Source organism: Lemur catta, chromosome 2 (assembly GCF_020740605.2).
Source record: "Lemur catta isolate mLemCat1 chromosome 2, mLemCat1.pri, whole genome shotgun sequence".
NCBI lineage: Eukaryota > Metazoa > Chordata > Mammalia > Primates > Lemuridae > Lemur > Lemur catta.
In genome coordinates this window covers 129,459,594-129,476,424 of record NC_059129.1, presented here as the reverse complement: position 1 = coordinate 129,476,424, position 16,831 = coordinate 129,459,594, and the positions used below count along the sequence as shown (strand labels likewise).

General features: G+C 35.5%; 1 protein-coding gene across 4 annotated transcripts in view; it reads right to left on the bottom strand.

The window, feature by feature from the left end:
• UTRN (utrophin) overlaps positions 1-16,831 on the bottom strand; it is a 472,601-nt gene that overhangs the window by 26,150 nt on the left and 429,620 nt on the right. For 3 of the 4 annotated variants that reach the window (XM_045544518.1, XM_045544519.1, XM_045544517.1), the window contains 3 exons: positions 7,396-7,532; positions 1,156-1,194; positions 864-929 (listed from right to left, as the gene is read on the bottom strand). In XM_045544518.1, coding sequence (XP_045400474.1) covers positions 864-929; positions 1,156-1,194; positions 7,396-7,532 — 242 coding nt within the window. The remainder of the gene's footprint in view (positions 1-863; positions 930-1,155; positions 1,195-7,395; positions 7,533-16,831) is intronic. The other variant, XM_045544520.1, reaches the window with a different exon arrangement.

The following is a 16,831-nucleotide window of genomic DNA, read 5'->3' as shown; positions in this document are numbered from 1 at the left end:
GACCTAAGCTCTCCTTAGCCCTCTGGTTGGTCTTGTACCTTAAAGTGAGGGTTACATTTTCACACAAATCTAATGACATCCCTCTCATGCTTAAAGACTCTCTCTGACTTCCCTTTACTGAAGGACATGATCCAACTCCTGAGCAGCTGGTACCTTCATTATCAGACTTCACCTAGGCCCCTGTAATCCCTCTCACCTCTTTCCTTTTCCCTACCTGTAGTTCAGCAAAAAGATGTTTCTTCCCAGCTCAATGCTTTTGACTATGCTTTTCCACCACCCTAAGCCTACCTTTTCCCAAAAATTCTACCTGGCCTAGACCCAGTGCAAATGTTACTACTTTTATGATGCTGGAACTAACCTTTTTAGGCATAGCGAGTTAGTAGGACCACAGATGCTTAGTATGTACTACTTTTCTGAAAGCGTGTGTATGCCATCAAGATGCGTCTGTATTTTATATTATTTAGGGACTCTAAAAATAAAGCCCTATCCTAAGGCATTAGCAAAATTTAATTACATATTATAATTCGTATGTGTACCATCTCCTGGGAACATTTTCAATCCCACTTTCATTCACTGAAACTGGGTTACATTATCTAAATCCTGGTTGCGCAGTGTTTGGATTCTCACGAGCGTGATAATCACATCCTATTGAGCTTTACTTTTCATAGACTATATAGCAGGTGTTTGGTAAAGTGCAAATTGCAACATGAAAAAGTAAGAGCCCAGATTCCAAATATAACGGAATCACGACTCCTGCAAAATGACATTCCTTAAATCAAGGTATGTTATGGGTGTCAGATTAATTAGAAAAATATATATTCTGGGCATCAGGGTGGCAGTGGGCTCCGGTCGAAGTTTCTTACCGTGTGGCATATTGTTCTATCCTTGAATGAGTGTCATCGTGAAACAGCTGAGGAGACTGGGAGGGGCTTTAAAGGGAAAAACAAAGCAACAATTTTATACCCAAATATTGAGGGTTGTTACTATTAGAAATGTTAGCTTAGTTAAATAATGAATTTGCCATGCAAAGAAACCATTAGGATTGTTACCCAGGATGCAGAAATATTATTTTAGACCAAAAGTTTCGTAATCACCCCCATGCTAACACAGCTGATCGGAACATCCATCTCCTGCACACGGGCTGTGAATACTCACTCATAGTGCTCTGGCCACATACTGATGAGTGTGATAGGACTGCAGAGAGGGAGAGGGAAACACAAGTCACAGAACAAACACTTGCGAGCAATTTATGATGAAAACAGTGGGGGGTGGGTGGAAGATTTTCAATTGTCTTCCACTCAAATATTTAGTTGCCCTGAAAGCCACCATGGGGAAATCAAAAGTAACAGAAGTCACAGTTTATTCTAGAGAAGATGCTGTGTATTCAAGTATCTGCAGGGGCCTTTTCACAGATATTACAGTGTATTTCCCACAGGATGGCAAACACATCTTTGAACAGTCTTACAGGGGGGAAAAAAACCAGAATGCTCAAAAGTAGCTCAAAATCATAAAATAATTTTAAGATAATGTTCTTAAAAGTATAAGATAATATACCAAGCGGAGGTGCAATCATTTTTTTGTTCTATTTCCGGAGAAAGAACTTGGTTAGAAAGGTGAAGTTAAAAATTAAAGACTACATTATATGTTGATGGCAGAAATGCAATATAATTAGATTTTTCTGATTCTTCATCTAATTTGAAGTATAAAAATTCAAACCAGGTATACACAAAGTATCTCAACTTCACAGACACACTGAGGAAACATGCAACCTAGATACCTACCCCATGACATATCTTGCCAAAAAGGTCACATTTGCAACTTCTCTAGATCATCATACACTTTCATCAAACAAAAATTTTATCCAAAAGCTCAATCTATGAACTGATAGAGGAAAACTTGTTCTGCTTGAATCAGGGGCTTGGGTCTGGAGCCAGATCATTCACTATCACTTGTAGCCCTGGGGCTATCCCTCACTCAGCCTCATACACTGAGCAGGAATCCCCAAGTCCCCATGAAAATATCTTTGAAAACAACTCATACAAATTAAAAGCTAGTTCAAACCCTAACTTTTTTGGGAGAGGGATAACTTAAAGAGGGGAAATTTAAAAGTACAAAGAAAATTAGCTCTCTGTTTAAAAAATAAGTAGTATCTCTTGCAAAAGCTAATGCTGATTGAAACAAAATCATTTCAGACCTACTAGATTCTCTTATTTCAATTATACATACATACTTAAAAACGTACGTATGTATAATAGATACTTTTCTCATTATCACCTACTGTGAGGTGCAAGTTGATGTCTACATAGGCAAGAGTAAAAAGAGATGGAATGTCATCTTTTTTTGTGTGTGTGTGTGAGATAGAGTCTAGTTTTGTTGCCCCAGGCTACAGTAAGTGCTGTGGCGTCAGCCTAGCTCACAGCAACCTCAAACTCCTGGGCTCAAGCAATCCTCCTGCCTCAGCCCCCCAAGTAGCTGGGACTACAGGCATGCGCCACCATGCCCGGCTAATATTTTCTATATATTTTTAGTTGTCCAGCTAATTTCTTTCTATTTTTAGTAGAGACGGGGTCTCGCTCTTTCTCAGGCTGGTCTCAAACTCCTGACCTCTAGCGATCATCCCGCTTCGGCCTCCCAGAGTGCCAGGATGACAGGCATGAGCCACCGTGCCCGGCCTGGAATATCATCTTATTGGGATGAAAAACTAAGATGCTTTGGACCTACTTTCAAAACTACGCATTTATCCACTCTTGTGTTTGTCAGAATATATTATCAGTAGACTTAATTATACATGTGTAAAATAGAAACAATAACAAAACAACATAGTATTATTCAATACTCTTTTTACATCACTACATATCATTAACCTTGAAACAGAAATGTTAAATGTCAGATGCGTGATTTGCTGCATGCTTTCTAAAACCAGAACTGCTTAAGAGATTATTTCTAAAACTCAGTGTACCAAAACATTTGCCATGAGCTTTAAATAGAAGAAAAATGTGTATTTTTGATCTTAATTGACCTTGGAAAAGGCTCGTGAAACTGCTTGACTGGTTCTTGCGAAGTTAATCCAGTTAGCACAAAAGTGATTCATGAACTAAGATAATAATGGCAAGGGCAGAAAGCTGAACTGAAGTTTCTCAGAAGAAATTTTTAAAATAGATTTGGAAATTTTTAGGAAAAGAAATAAAGATAAAAAAAAAATCAAACTCTAGGCTTCATTGACTTCAAAGTATTTTGATTTGTAGGAAAAAATTAAGGTGAAGTGTAAAGCTTTGTCATTTAATTCTGAAAAGAAAAAAATAAAGAACTACGTAGTTAGAATCTATGATTAAAAGGGGTTAAAAATAAGACCAACGTGTGTGTTAGCCCAGACTTTATAATGCAGCTTGCCCATGCTTTCCAGTGTGGTGGCAGAACAGAGTGTTTTGGTCAATCACACATCAATATTCAAGGAATCAGATTCTACTAAATATACTTAATAACATATGAAATGTAACCCAGACTTTGAAGATTTTAGTGACCCTTTCAGTGCCTTAAATTATCAGCAGACTGTCTTTTGCCTTCCTCAATCCATTTGCCCCAGAGCAGGGTAACCGAGATCCCAGCTGCTCTTAAACAAAGACCCTCAGTGGTCCCCCACTGCTCTCAGGGTAAACTCCAAACACCTTGGCATGTTTTAGGAGGCCCTTCATTCTCTGGTTGCAGCTTCTCTACACTTCCATTTCTTGCCACTATTCCCAGCTCTCCAGCTCAGTTTCCAAAACTACCTTGCCTCCAGGCTTTTGAAAATGCCCAGAAAGAAACTCTATGTCTCCTCCTCTCACACCAAACACTCAACATTTAGCCCTGTTAATCTTTCGGGACTTCGCTTAGCTGTCACTGCCCCCGAGTCCAGTGCTACTGCAACCATAGTTACACTTATTATGAGTTGGTTATTGCTATAGCAAGGCTTAAAAAAAAATCATTAAACTCATTTATTCCACTTTATCCAATACAGGGAAAGGTGTCTATTTTACTTTTTTAATCTTTAGGGAAGCCATCCTATCTTTTTAGTCAATAATCATCTCTCACAACTCTCAAATTACTTTTGCTACTATTTTAGTTTGTTTCCAATGGTCCATTCTTTACTCAAGCTCTACTCATTTATTTTGATTTAGTTTTTGAAAAATTTTGTATAGTTATAAAATTAAATGAATAACCCTTAGCATGGGTTTGTTTTACCGCTCAGTAACAACTCATTTTTCCCATAAATCCCCTTCATGTAGGCATGTATAATTACTGCACAGAGGATAAGACATTACATTTTACAAGGATGAAAGAGAAAGAAAAAGAAGCAACGGAAAATTCTAATCAGCTTCATAAATAACTTCAACACATTTACCACTTCACTGGTTTTTCTCCAATGTTCTCCTCCCACAAATAGGAAGATAAACAAAATCAAACTTTTTTACTACCCACTCACATAAATTGTTACACAAGAAGATTAAGTGGCCCTATACTAGAAAGGGCTCAGCAGAAAAATGAACGATACCAAATCTAGAGAGTGTGGTCTAGGATTAAAGAAAGAAGAAAACCTGCCCACTGTATTCAGTTGCTCATAAATCTTTTTCAATAAGGATCCTCTGGCATCTGATTTAATCTTATACGCCTTCCTTTCTTTCTCTTGTTTTCCTCTCACTGAAAATGCTAGTAAATTCATGTTCAATGAGGTGAGGCATTTTCAGAATTATAACCCAAAATCATAGCACAAAATTATTTGGCATGGTTTTCTGTTAGTTTTTAATTTAAAAGAGTCACTCAGAATTGAATGATTTATGCCAATGATTATTTTGACACTGAAAGGAAAATTATTAAAAATGCTTAAAAGGAGAATAAAAGTTACATCTAGCCACATGATTCCTGTAAAGGATGTAGATATTTAGGACACAGAATGCCAATGGTTTATCAAAAGAGTGAAAGGCACATGATTTAGTTCAAACCTATCAAATTATCTGGTAAATTTAAGCACCATGAAATAATTCTATGCCTCAGAATTATCCATGCCAAAGTTTAATTGGATCAGACACAAAGAGAAGTACAATTTTGTCCTTATCATAGATGTTTAGCACTAAAACAAGTGAAAAATATATTATCATACAACCTTTTGAAGAAAAGGACAAGAGTGTACCCACAAAACAAAGAGAGGACCAAAAATCTACCTTCCTGAATGGATGTGAATAGCTCTATTTAATGAAATTGCTTTAAGGAAATTTGTTCTAAATTGTACTATGCCAAAAACTGGTTAGGAAGACATATATCTTAACTGTACATAGTTTGATGTCAAGCAGAGTTATCAAAAACTTTAAATTCTTTCTTATGCTCTATATGTGTTATATATAGATCTATCTACATATGCATCTGTCTTATATTTCTTTCTGTATGTACACACATGACATTACCTACAGAGGGATAACAATATCTACTGTGCTTTGGCTGTGGTCTTTCTTCTCCTTCTTAGCAGTTCCATAAATAAGAGACACACTGGCACAAAAATTTGGCAAAGTTCCAAGTCAACAGAGCTTTATATGGAAAAAAAAGAATCTGACAAAATTGTCTATTTTTCTATTTTGACATCAGAGACACTGTCATAATACACTAGAATATTACTGTTCTTTGATTATCTCTCATCTATAAAATAAAATGAACTGTAAGTTTTTAAGGTTAAAGAAAATTTTATAACACAAAATTGCATTCAACACATTTTTTATACTTCTTACTATAATTTTCTGTACTGTATAAAGTAGAAAACTTCATGCTTTACCCTTGTGAATTCCTCTTCTATACTCGTTTGAGACAATGTCTTTCCCTGACTAGAATGTAGTTATGTTACATGGCCAGGCACTCTGGTGATTTTCCCCAAGATTTAGCCATAAGAAAATGGCCTTAGCTGGAATATTTATGCTGATATTTCTAAAAGTGATTCAAAGACTCAAAATCATAGTTATTTTTATCTTGATATATAACTGTTTAGTAACTTAAAATTACTTCCTTGCATTTCTTCTCAGACTAGAAATTCTTATTTCCTTTGCTTTATAATCCCATGGTAATTTTACTATTTTGTAACTTTCACTTATGCTTGTCAACTCAAATTATATACTATTAAGAAATTTTGCGTATTTCATGTAATATATAAAGCTATCTCATTTTGCTGTCTTCATCTTCAAGAAAAAATAGATTAGAAACATAATGTGAGATTTTTGTGAGACTTTAGCGTAGCTATGTATCTGAAGCAAGAGATTAAGTATTATTAATAAATTTACATTAAAAAGGTATAAAATAAGTACAAAACATACCATTAGAAATAGCAAAACCCCCCTCCAAATGGGGAAAAAATGGAAAATAAATAAAAGAATGGTCCCCTGACATTTTGACTCTATAAAAGACTTGTGCCCCAACTTAAGCATTATACAAGGTATCCATTTAACAAAAACATTTGTACCCCCTGTATATTTTGAAATAAAAAAAAGAAGAGGCAAAAAAGTAAAATTTGTGGACTCTTAATTGTGACCAATTTCATTTGTGTTTTACAAAAACAAACCTTACAAGTCTATAGTGCAAGGCCAGTGGCAAAATTTTATTTGGTAAGTAAGGAACCTTCATGGACAACTATTATCAGAAAGAAAAAGAAATCCATTTTAAGGAAATAATTGACTTCTGTGAAGAGCCTGTGTCAATGAAACAGGCTACAGGACATAGCCATTTGCTCTGATGGATAAACAGAATCCATTTACTACAGACACAGTCTCTGATATGTGATGCAGGGTTTCTATCACCTAAGCCATCTGAGTCGAAACCATTAGCTCCATCATGATTATGTATCAATTAGAGGTTAAAGAAATGTTACAGAAATTGTGTTTCTTTTCCTTCTATGGAAAATGCCTTTAAAAATATTTGGTATAGTTTGCAATTTATTCTCTCCTTTAATGAAACTCAGTAATATATTTTAAAATTTGATATCTTTTATATTATAATAAAACTCAATTGTGGTCGGTAAAAAAAAAAGAATGAAAGGCCATATAATACCACAATTTAAGTATTTTTAAAAGGAAAAGAGATGACCAAATAAAAAAGACCAGTGTATATTAAGGTTGACATATTAATACATATTTTTAAAGTCTAGGAACACGTGCAAGGTTAAACCTGGAATGTTGGCTGTGACATTGTCAAAAGCAGACAGTAAAAATTCATGTTGTGAAGACTAATTCCAAATTTAATTTACCTCTTTTAAAATAAGACATTTTACCAAAACACAAATCTTTTTGGTATTAAACAATTTCTCTTGTGTCAGTACCATAAAAAAAAGACAACATCAAATATAAATGTTCACAGAAGATTTAATATGAAAATCAAACTTACGTCTCTAAGTTGTCACCTTCAAGAACTGTCTGGACAGGCAGATAGCCAAGCCGAGGATGTTTGGCAAAGTATTTCTTTGACCTAAATTTGTTCTTCAGCACCTTCGTGAAGTCTCGTACATCTTCCCCTGATGTTGTCTGTAAGGTTGGAAAAATTACACTTCCCTTATTAAAACTGAAGGTAGTAATTATCTATAATAAAATCAGAGCAGTTAAATTCTGACAGTCTTGGTAGTTTCATGCATTTTTTGGAATAACGCGCAATGTCATGAAAACACTTGGCAATCAGAACTTGTCATTAAATATATCCAGTGGTAAGTTTGTAATTTTTCATTTTCTGTTGCAAATAAACCATAAATAGCTCATTTTCCCAATATTTGAAAACCTGTACCAAAAAGTAAAATAAGTTTTGGAAATGTTATTGGTTGATTCCATCACTAAAAAATTTGCAATCTGCTACTACAAATTTAATGAAGGAAAGTATATTCTATGGTTTTAACTAAGCTGCATAAATGGAGGTTAGCCAGGTAGCCCAGGCTGGATCTACACGAGTCAGCTACATTCTAGCCTGGGAAAAGAGCAGGCAAAGAACAAGAGAGAAAGAGCAGGGTGCTCTATTTGAGGACTACTGTCAATTTCTTTGTCCTTTCCCAACCATGCAGGCATACAATTGTTTTATTTGAAATAAATTTTTAATGGTATACAAAATCTCACTGTTTCTTTAAGCATTTCAAGATGATGAGTTTAATAATCATTTAGGGTGAGATGGGCTGGCACTGCCCCAACCTCATCCCCTCATCCTATTTCATGAACTGTTGTTCTCTAAGCCTCATTTTCACTCTTAACACAGTTCTAGTTCTTATTTGCAATACAAACATCAACTTTAGTCCTTCTGAAGATGTATTTAAAATATTTACATATTTACTTGCACAGAACTGAATTAAGACTTTGGCTCCTAGTTACCTGCTCAACCTACCATTAGGTAGACCTCACTCCCATTTCTTGGGAGAAGAGGGGTGGGGCAGAGGAGAACTTTTCTAAAACAGAAACTCAGTGATAAATACATTTGTTTACCTGATCCCTGTCCCTATAGTTTTGCCACTTTCTATCTGTTCCCATTCCACCTAAATATGTCTTGCTTCTAGTAAACAATCACACCTATTGCTTGAGGACAGGAGTTAGAGACCAGCCTGAGCAAGAGCAAGACCCCATTTCCACAAACAATAAAAAAAATTAGCTGGCCATGGTGGCGTGCACCTGTAGTCCAGGTACTCGGGAGGCTGAGGCAGGAAGATCACTTGAGCCCAGGAGTTTGAGGTTGCAGTGAGCTATTATGATGCCATTGCACTCTAGCCAGGGTGACAAAGCAAGATCGTGTCTCAAAAAAAAAAACAAAAACAACTATTAAAGGAACTTTTAATTGTCTGGGCTTGCAGAACAGTGAGGAGGCATGAATAAGGCCAAGCTATTTATAATCTAAAATTCATCAACTTTTATATTACTGCAATAAATAAACAAAAACCTCCAAAAAGGACAGCCCCATGTTATCACTAGGTCTTGCCATCAGATTCACAATGACAAATCTTTTCCTGAACAATTGAAAATAAACTATATAACAACCTGTAGTTACATGGATACAGATCCTCCCAAATGTAAAGCAGAAGTGCAGGGGGGAAAAAAACAGTATTAAAAGGAAAAGAAGAAGAATTTAAGGCAACTCTGTGGAGCAAAAAAGGTTGCTATGAGAGGTGATGATTTGATATCTTACCAGACAGAATAGGAGAAATAAGCAGAAGACAGTTGGGAGTATGGAAGGAAACATTTAGAGACGCAATGCCTAGGACTCAGAATAAAGCAGAAAGATACATGTACTATAAAGGACATTCACATCTTTGCCATGGGTATCACACTGCAGGAGATGAAGTTTATAGCTATGTTTACCCTGAATGTCTTGGTAAAGAGGGAGAAGGGAAGACACCTTCCATAACAGAAATGTAAAAGGACCTCTGTACAAGGATAAGCATTTATGACCCAATTTATTTCTACGTCTGCTCTTAGTGCACTGTTGATATACACGGGCATACTTAAGGAAGAAATGGACTCCAGCTTTCACTTGGGCCACCTCCATGTCTGGCAATGCAAAGGTTTTGATCCCTTAGGCCAGTGGTTTTCTAGCCCTATCCAGGTCTTCAACTCACCGCCCCTAGTGATGCGGGTGGGAGGGAGAAAAGGCCAGGTGAGCGAGGCACCAAGCCCCTTCCCCAGTCTGCCTCAGGGCAGTGCAAGTTGTACAATTCAGTGGTTTTTAGTATATCCTCAGAGTCAAACAGCCATCACCACTGTCTAACTATAAAACATTTCATCACCTCAAAGATCACCTCTGTACCTATTACCCTCCTCTTTCCACAATGCTTGGCAAGCATTTATTTACTTTCTGTCTCTATCAATTTGTCTATTCTGGACATTTCATATAAGTGGATTCATATAACATGTGGTCTTTTATGACTGGTTTCTTTCACTTAGCAGAATATTCTTCTAACTTATCTGAGTTCCAACATGAACTCTTGCTTGGGAAAAAAAATGAAAATCATTCAAAAGTGCAAGTCTCATTCCACATCATATATTCTTTAGCTAAATATATTCAAGATTAAAGACCAAAGCAAAACCAGCCAACCAACAAAAACAGCTCCTCTCTACCCCATTCGTAAAAAACCCAACAAACACCTATCTGCCTTCCCAAAAAGCTATAGCAGAGACTGAAATTGAGTTTCTGATAATGCTCATATTTATATTTTTTAAAAAATTAGTGCATACTCACATAGAAATAGCACATTTTTATTTCCTCAACGATTTTTATATTGAGGAAAAAAACTACCACCAAAAGTTGTAATCTAAGCGTATTAATTCATTAGTGCCATAAATTTTATGCAATATTAGAAGAAAAAGTGAAAAATAATTCATCCCACAGGAACTGGGGATTATATTTATGTTAGCAGAATGTAATTTTTTTAGATGGGATAGAGCCAATGAAATGAATTCAGCCTATTTTTGCACCAAAAATGTTAAAATATTTATACATAGTTGTTCTAATTTGCTATATAATGACAGTACTTTCTATCTCTATTTTAAAATGCTAAAGTAATGGTTTGGTTAAAGAAAAAGAAAGAAAAAGAGAACCACCCACCTACCATAACGAATATAATCAAATTCAGTTCTATCTTCACACTAGGTATAATATTTTGTTCTTTTAAGCAAATAACTATCTATATGATAGGACAATGAAATTGAAAGGAATATTCATTACAGCACAAATTATCCAACATTTTAAATGACTAAGACTTTTCTTGAAAAATTAGGTTTCTGTTTATTGTTGTAAGAAAAGAAGGAGAACAAAAGACTTTGTAGATCCCAGCAGATGAAATGAGGGAATGCACTAGCATAGAACCCTGCACCTTCTCAACTGCAACCGTTCAATCTCATTTCATCATCATAGCCTGCGAGGAGATTATCGTCAGGTTTTTGACACTTAAGTAAGTTGACACTAAGTCACGAACTCCAACCAAGTTCCGTGAGGAGAAAGAAAGCTGGTCTGGCAAACCTGGCTATTTTCAACATGACAATACTATGACATTTCTCCTTGAAAAATGGGACCATTTTAAGCTATGTGAGAAAAAGAACCCAGAGCATTGACAAAAATGCCTATTATTACATTCTAAACTTTTTCTCCATTTTAAATAAAGTACTAGTAAGATGCCATGCGGCTGAGTTTTTTAAAAATTATATTGAAATGTCATTTTATAGGTTTAAATTGCATATATAAGACATGTTTAGTGTAAGTACAATTAGAAAGAAAATACATAGGAAGGAATAAAAAGAAAAAAAGGAAAACTGCCAGCTACTTGACCACTCAGAGATAATCACTCCTTTCCACTGAGTATCTGTTGCCTGTTTGTGTTTCCCACTGAGTATCTGTTGTCTACTCTGGGGTTCTCCAGTTCTCAGGCACCTTTGCTTCCTTCGCTTTCCTCTTGCACAGAAAATGATATGCTGTAGGTTTTGTGGCCAGTGGTGGCTTATTGTCACCCTGATTTATTTTGCAGATATCTCATCAACTATTTTTGTTGTAAACATTGTCTTTGAATTTTTGGTTTTGCTGTCTTTTTGCCCTGTCCCTTTTTATGTAACTACTTTATCAATGGGAGGAAAATGGCAAGGGCAAAGGAGATTAAAAAACTTTGAAGCCATGGTACAGCCATCTTCCCCAAATCCCTCTGGACTGATTTTTAACAAGCACCTAACAACTCACATGTACAAATTAGTGCTGTTCTTCAACTTGTCATTTTTGGAAAGCTAAATGGTGGTGACTCACTATGACAAACATTTTAGAAGTGAACCTACACAGACAAGTGGGCATGTGAATACTCAAAATATATTTCACTCCACTGTACTGCTTATTAAGTAGCAGTAAGACGATAATGGCAACATATCTGGATAATAAGAATTAATCAGTTCTTGACTTTCTCACCACCAACTAATACAAATGAATAAATAAAATATGAAGAAGTGTCACTGAATTTTAACATCTACCCTGGGGTAAATTTGTCTGTGTAAGTTTCTATGAAAACCCTAAAGAAAATCTTTTGTAAGGTGGAATCAGATAATATATCACTGTTGAGATTCTATTTAATCAGCCACAAAAATGTTAGGAGATTTTAAATTTTCCTACATTTTATCCTTGATTGAGAATAAATATAGACATTTTACATGAAGCATAATTTAGAGTTACTCTATCTTTTGCTTGAGTTTGTCTACATACATATAAATGCATGTGTGTTACTCTGTATGCCCTGTTCATATTACAAACTGTATATTCTTATCTTAAATGCTGACACCTATGGGCTATTGAACTTCAAAAACATAGATATGTGGCTGAAAGCTTTTCCCTCTCATTATTGTGAATTGCAAAAGGCAGCAAGGATAAGGTGCAGAAGAATCTAGAATTCAGAAATGCTAACCCCCATGGTATTCATAATCAAGTAGATCCTTGAATAAATTGCTTTACTACCTCAGCTCAAGGACTCCTGCTATTAACACCAAAGAGCCACAAAACACATGAAAAGGGACTATTTACAATGATGCCAAATAACCTAAAGGCCATAACACACAACTTCTATCATAAGTACTGAACAATTTAAACAAAACACCAAAATGAACTGCAAATAAAGAAAACCATATTTGTTTTAATTCTCTCAATTTTATGAGGCAATTCATAACTTGAGATATCAGTATTAACTAATTCCTTAACAAATACTCCTAATATTAGATTTTTGACTGTTCACTACAAATATGAATAGGCTATATAGAGAGGAAAACAAGGAAGTACAAGGAAGTAAATCAAGGTTATATAAAAAACAACACAGTCATCTGGCACATGAGAAGAATAATTGAACATTGTCATTTGGATCATGCACAAGTGCTAAAATCATTGTTGAACAGGACCCTCATTAGCAGGATTTACTTCTTAAATATAGAGTCAACAGTCCCAAATGGCATATGTGTACTTCTAAGCAGTACATCTTATTGTCGTAGGATTTATTTTAAAGACATTCTCAACAGTTTTTGTGTTTTGTGTTTTTTTTTGCAAAAGAACCTCTAAGTTTTTAAGTTTCATTGATTTCAACAAATAAAAAATTCAGCCACATTTGAATTCCATGGATAGGATGCAATCAGTAAGAAAAGCTCAGAGCCTTTCAAGTCCTAATGGAAAAATATGAAACTAAAAAAAATTAGCATTAACAGAATCACCAAGGGGTCAAGAACAAAGAGGGTAGTAAGTCATCCGAAGTAAAATGGATTTTGTCCAAACCTCACCTTAAAAGCTAACGATACAATCTAAATGCACTAGACTTCCTAGGAAAACAATGTAAAGTGGGCAAGAGCTGAAAAAACACTTCACGATGCTGAGGTCAGAGAAACAGCAATGATGCTGCGTTTTTAACATATTGGCAAATGCTCCCAGTCACATCTCAAGAAGCAAGACTGCCAAAACCAAGCTACACCAACTCAACATGGAGCTTTCCAAAGAATGAATCAGCATTTTCTTACATCTGATTTTTATAGTTTTACAAATACATTGATGCTGGCAGGGGTGGAGAGGAGTAGACAAAACAACTATTTCTAGATTTTTTTTTCTTTGTTCTTTTCATTTTGGTTTGTTTTCTTGCCAATGGCATATAGTTCACAAAGAAAAGGCATAATTTAACTTTTAACTTAAAAAAAAGAAAATCTTCTCACTAGAAAATTATGATTTGTCCACAGTTTCTAAAAACACTGGAAATATGAAATTTTGGTTTATTTCTCCAGAGAATAATCAATATCGACAAGAGTGTATTTGAACCTGTCGCTTTAAAAACAAGTACTTGCTTAAAAACTGCAATATAAATTTGTTTTAAGTGGTATTAATTTAATAAGTTGTTACCCATCAAGGTATTTTTTTTCCTGTCCTCCCCCTTTCTCACCGAAATCTCAACAAAACTAGCAGTACAAAGTAGCCCTGTCTAAAGCCCAGCAAGTGAGCTGGGAAATGGACAGTAAATCTACCCCAACAATTTAAATGCTGGAAGTAGCGAATGTTGCTGACCTTTCAAGCAACAAAATTTTGCAAACAGCCCGTCCTTTCTCCCTGAGCTAACATGTCTCTAAACTACCTTCCTATCCTGCCTAACCCTTCAGATTATGATATCTACATTCATCAACAGGTAAAGTATTTTCTTGCCTTTCCCATTTCTCGTTTTTCCTCCAGGCACGGGGCCACTCTCCCTCAGCAGATGCACACAGCATGTCCATCTACCTTTCTTTCCCCATTATGGTGAACGCTGTGTTCTTTCACACATTCCCCTACATCGTGTTCAAATTGCTATTTCACCCTATCTCCTGAAATCAATCCTGATGCTCCCACAGTAACACGATCTCCCTTACAATCCTCTCCGTTATTGGCTGTATAAACTCTCCCTCACAAAGACCAAGAAAAAAGAAGGTTTACACTTGATGGGGTTCAGACACATTACCCCAAAATATGGCACCTTGGCATTTGAGAAAACACCAGAAGCAGGAAGGTCACTCTCTGACCTTCTTCCATTCATTTCCCCTGAGGCAGGTCATAAGACCCTTATTAAAGAAGTGCCTTCCGTATACCCAGATTGAAGGAACATCCTTACCTCTGAAGACACAAGGACAAACAGCAGAATCTGAACAAACAGGCCTTGCTAAGTCCCCCCTAGTTTATTACCATTAGATCATCCCTCTTTGTCCCATGGTATGTCTGCACAATTGTCCCTGCTTCATCAAACACAAGCATAAAAATACACAGGCTTCCCTGTGTTTTGGGGTCTTCATTTCCTTATGAAGGCTCCTGTGCCACGTACAACCTATACTAAAAAATTTATATACTTTTCTCTTGTTAATTTGACTTTTGTTGTAGGGGCTTCAGCCAAGAACCTAAGATGAGATGAAAAGGTTTTTTTTTCCTTCCCTTAGACACAGCTATCAGCTGCCACTTCTAGAGACGTAGTGATGACCTTCCAAGTACAACCTCATCTTTAAAACCTTCTCTGTTTCACTTCAGTCACACATTAGGGTATGGCCACGTCCCAGGCTTCATCATTACTAAAAACACAGTCCCAAAATGCTTAACTTCGAAAAATACTAGAATCCTCTGATCCTTCATCCCACTTCGTTAACATGAATAAATCTCTTCTTGCCCCTATCATCTTGATTTCTAGCCCCTCAACCCCCTTTTGGATTTTTTCGGCATGGGGATAGTCAAAATCAACTAGAGTATCATTAACACCTTTTAGCTTTTCACTCCCTTGGCCTCAACCATCCCTATTGTCTTTTAATTCCAAAGCTACTGAGCAATGATGGAGTGACAAACTACAAATCCTTGCCAATTAACCTCAGCTGCACTCTTGTGGCAGATGTAGCAAGCAATTTACTCATCTCCTTATGACTCATGATTGACCCTAGCAGCAATTCCAAACATTTCTCATTCTCCTTAGTATTTAACCCTGTGCAGTTCCCTCTCACTGCCAGCAATTGCATGATTTCCTACAAATCCTATGTGAACTTCATCACCCTCTCTCTCTAATTTAAACAAGGACTATTTTTGGTCCAGCCATTATGGGAAACAGTCTGGAGGTTACTTAAATCTTTAAAAATAGAACTAGCATATGACCCAGCAATTCTGGGTACGTATCAGAAAAAAAAAAAATAAAATCACTATCTTAAAAAGATATTTATCCTCCCATGTTCATTGCAGCATTACTCACAATAGCAAAGATACAGAACCAACCAAAGCATCCTACAATAGATGAATGGATAAAGAAAATGTGGTACAATGTGTACAATGGAATATTATTCAGCCTTAGAAAAAGAAATTCTGCCATTTGCAACAACATATATGAACCTGGAGAACATTACACTAAATGAAATAACCCAATTACAGAAAGACAAATTCTGCATGTCTCATTTACGTATGGAATCTAAAAAAAAGTCTAACTCATAGTAGCTGAGAGTACAGTGGTGGTTACCAGGCAGAGGAAAAGGGATGAGACTAGTATATAAACTCTCAATTAATTATACAATGAATAAGTTCTGGAGACCTAATGTGCAGAATGGTGGCTATAGTTAATAATGTACTGTATACTTGAAATTCACTAAGATAGTAGATCTGATCTCAAAAAAAGGGACTATCTTTTATAGGTACTAACAACAAATAAAAATGTTTCGAATTTGAATTAAATTTTGTTTATTTACAACAAGATCATTTAAAAGAAGATCCAATTAGGGTAATTTTCACTATGAAATTAAATGATCATAAATTCTTATTCCAATCAAAAAGAAATTTAAAATCTGAACAACTTTAATATAAAATATAACTATTTTTAAAATAAATAATAATGTCCAAATTCAAATGTGTAGTGCACAACAAGAAAAACATTGACTATCTTGATCCATATACTTAAAAATCATTCTAAAAATTACATAGTCTTGTTAAATTTCTCCACATAGAGGCCTTTTTTTCCTCTTTCATTATATTTTCTCTGTATCCAGTCCCCAGCGTGGTACATAACAGAGTATTTGACAAACATCACATTCTACCAAGCATACATAAAACACTGCTAATGTGTTCAATTATGAGTATATTTCCCTAATGGAGTTAAATCATCAAATCCATGCCACTAGCTTTGCACAAACCACTTACCTTCTTTACAATTTAGTTTTTTCTTTAAAATGAAGATGAGTTAGGTGATCTCTTAGATTTTTTGCAGCTTTAATATTCTATAATTAGTATTTATTAATATAATGTCAGATATGTGCTCATTTACCTTTTATGAGGCAAATTTAACTAAGCATAGGAAGAAAAGTATAAGATTCAA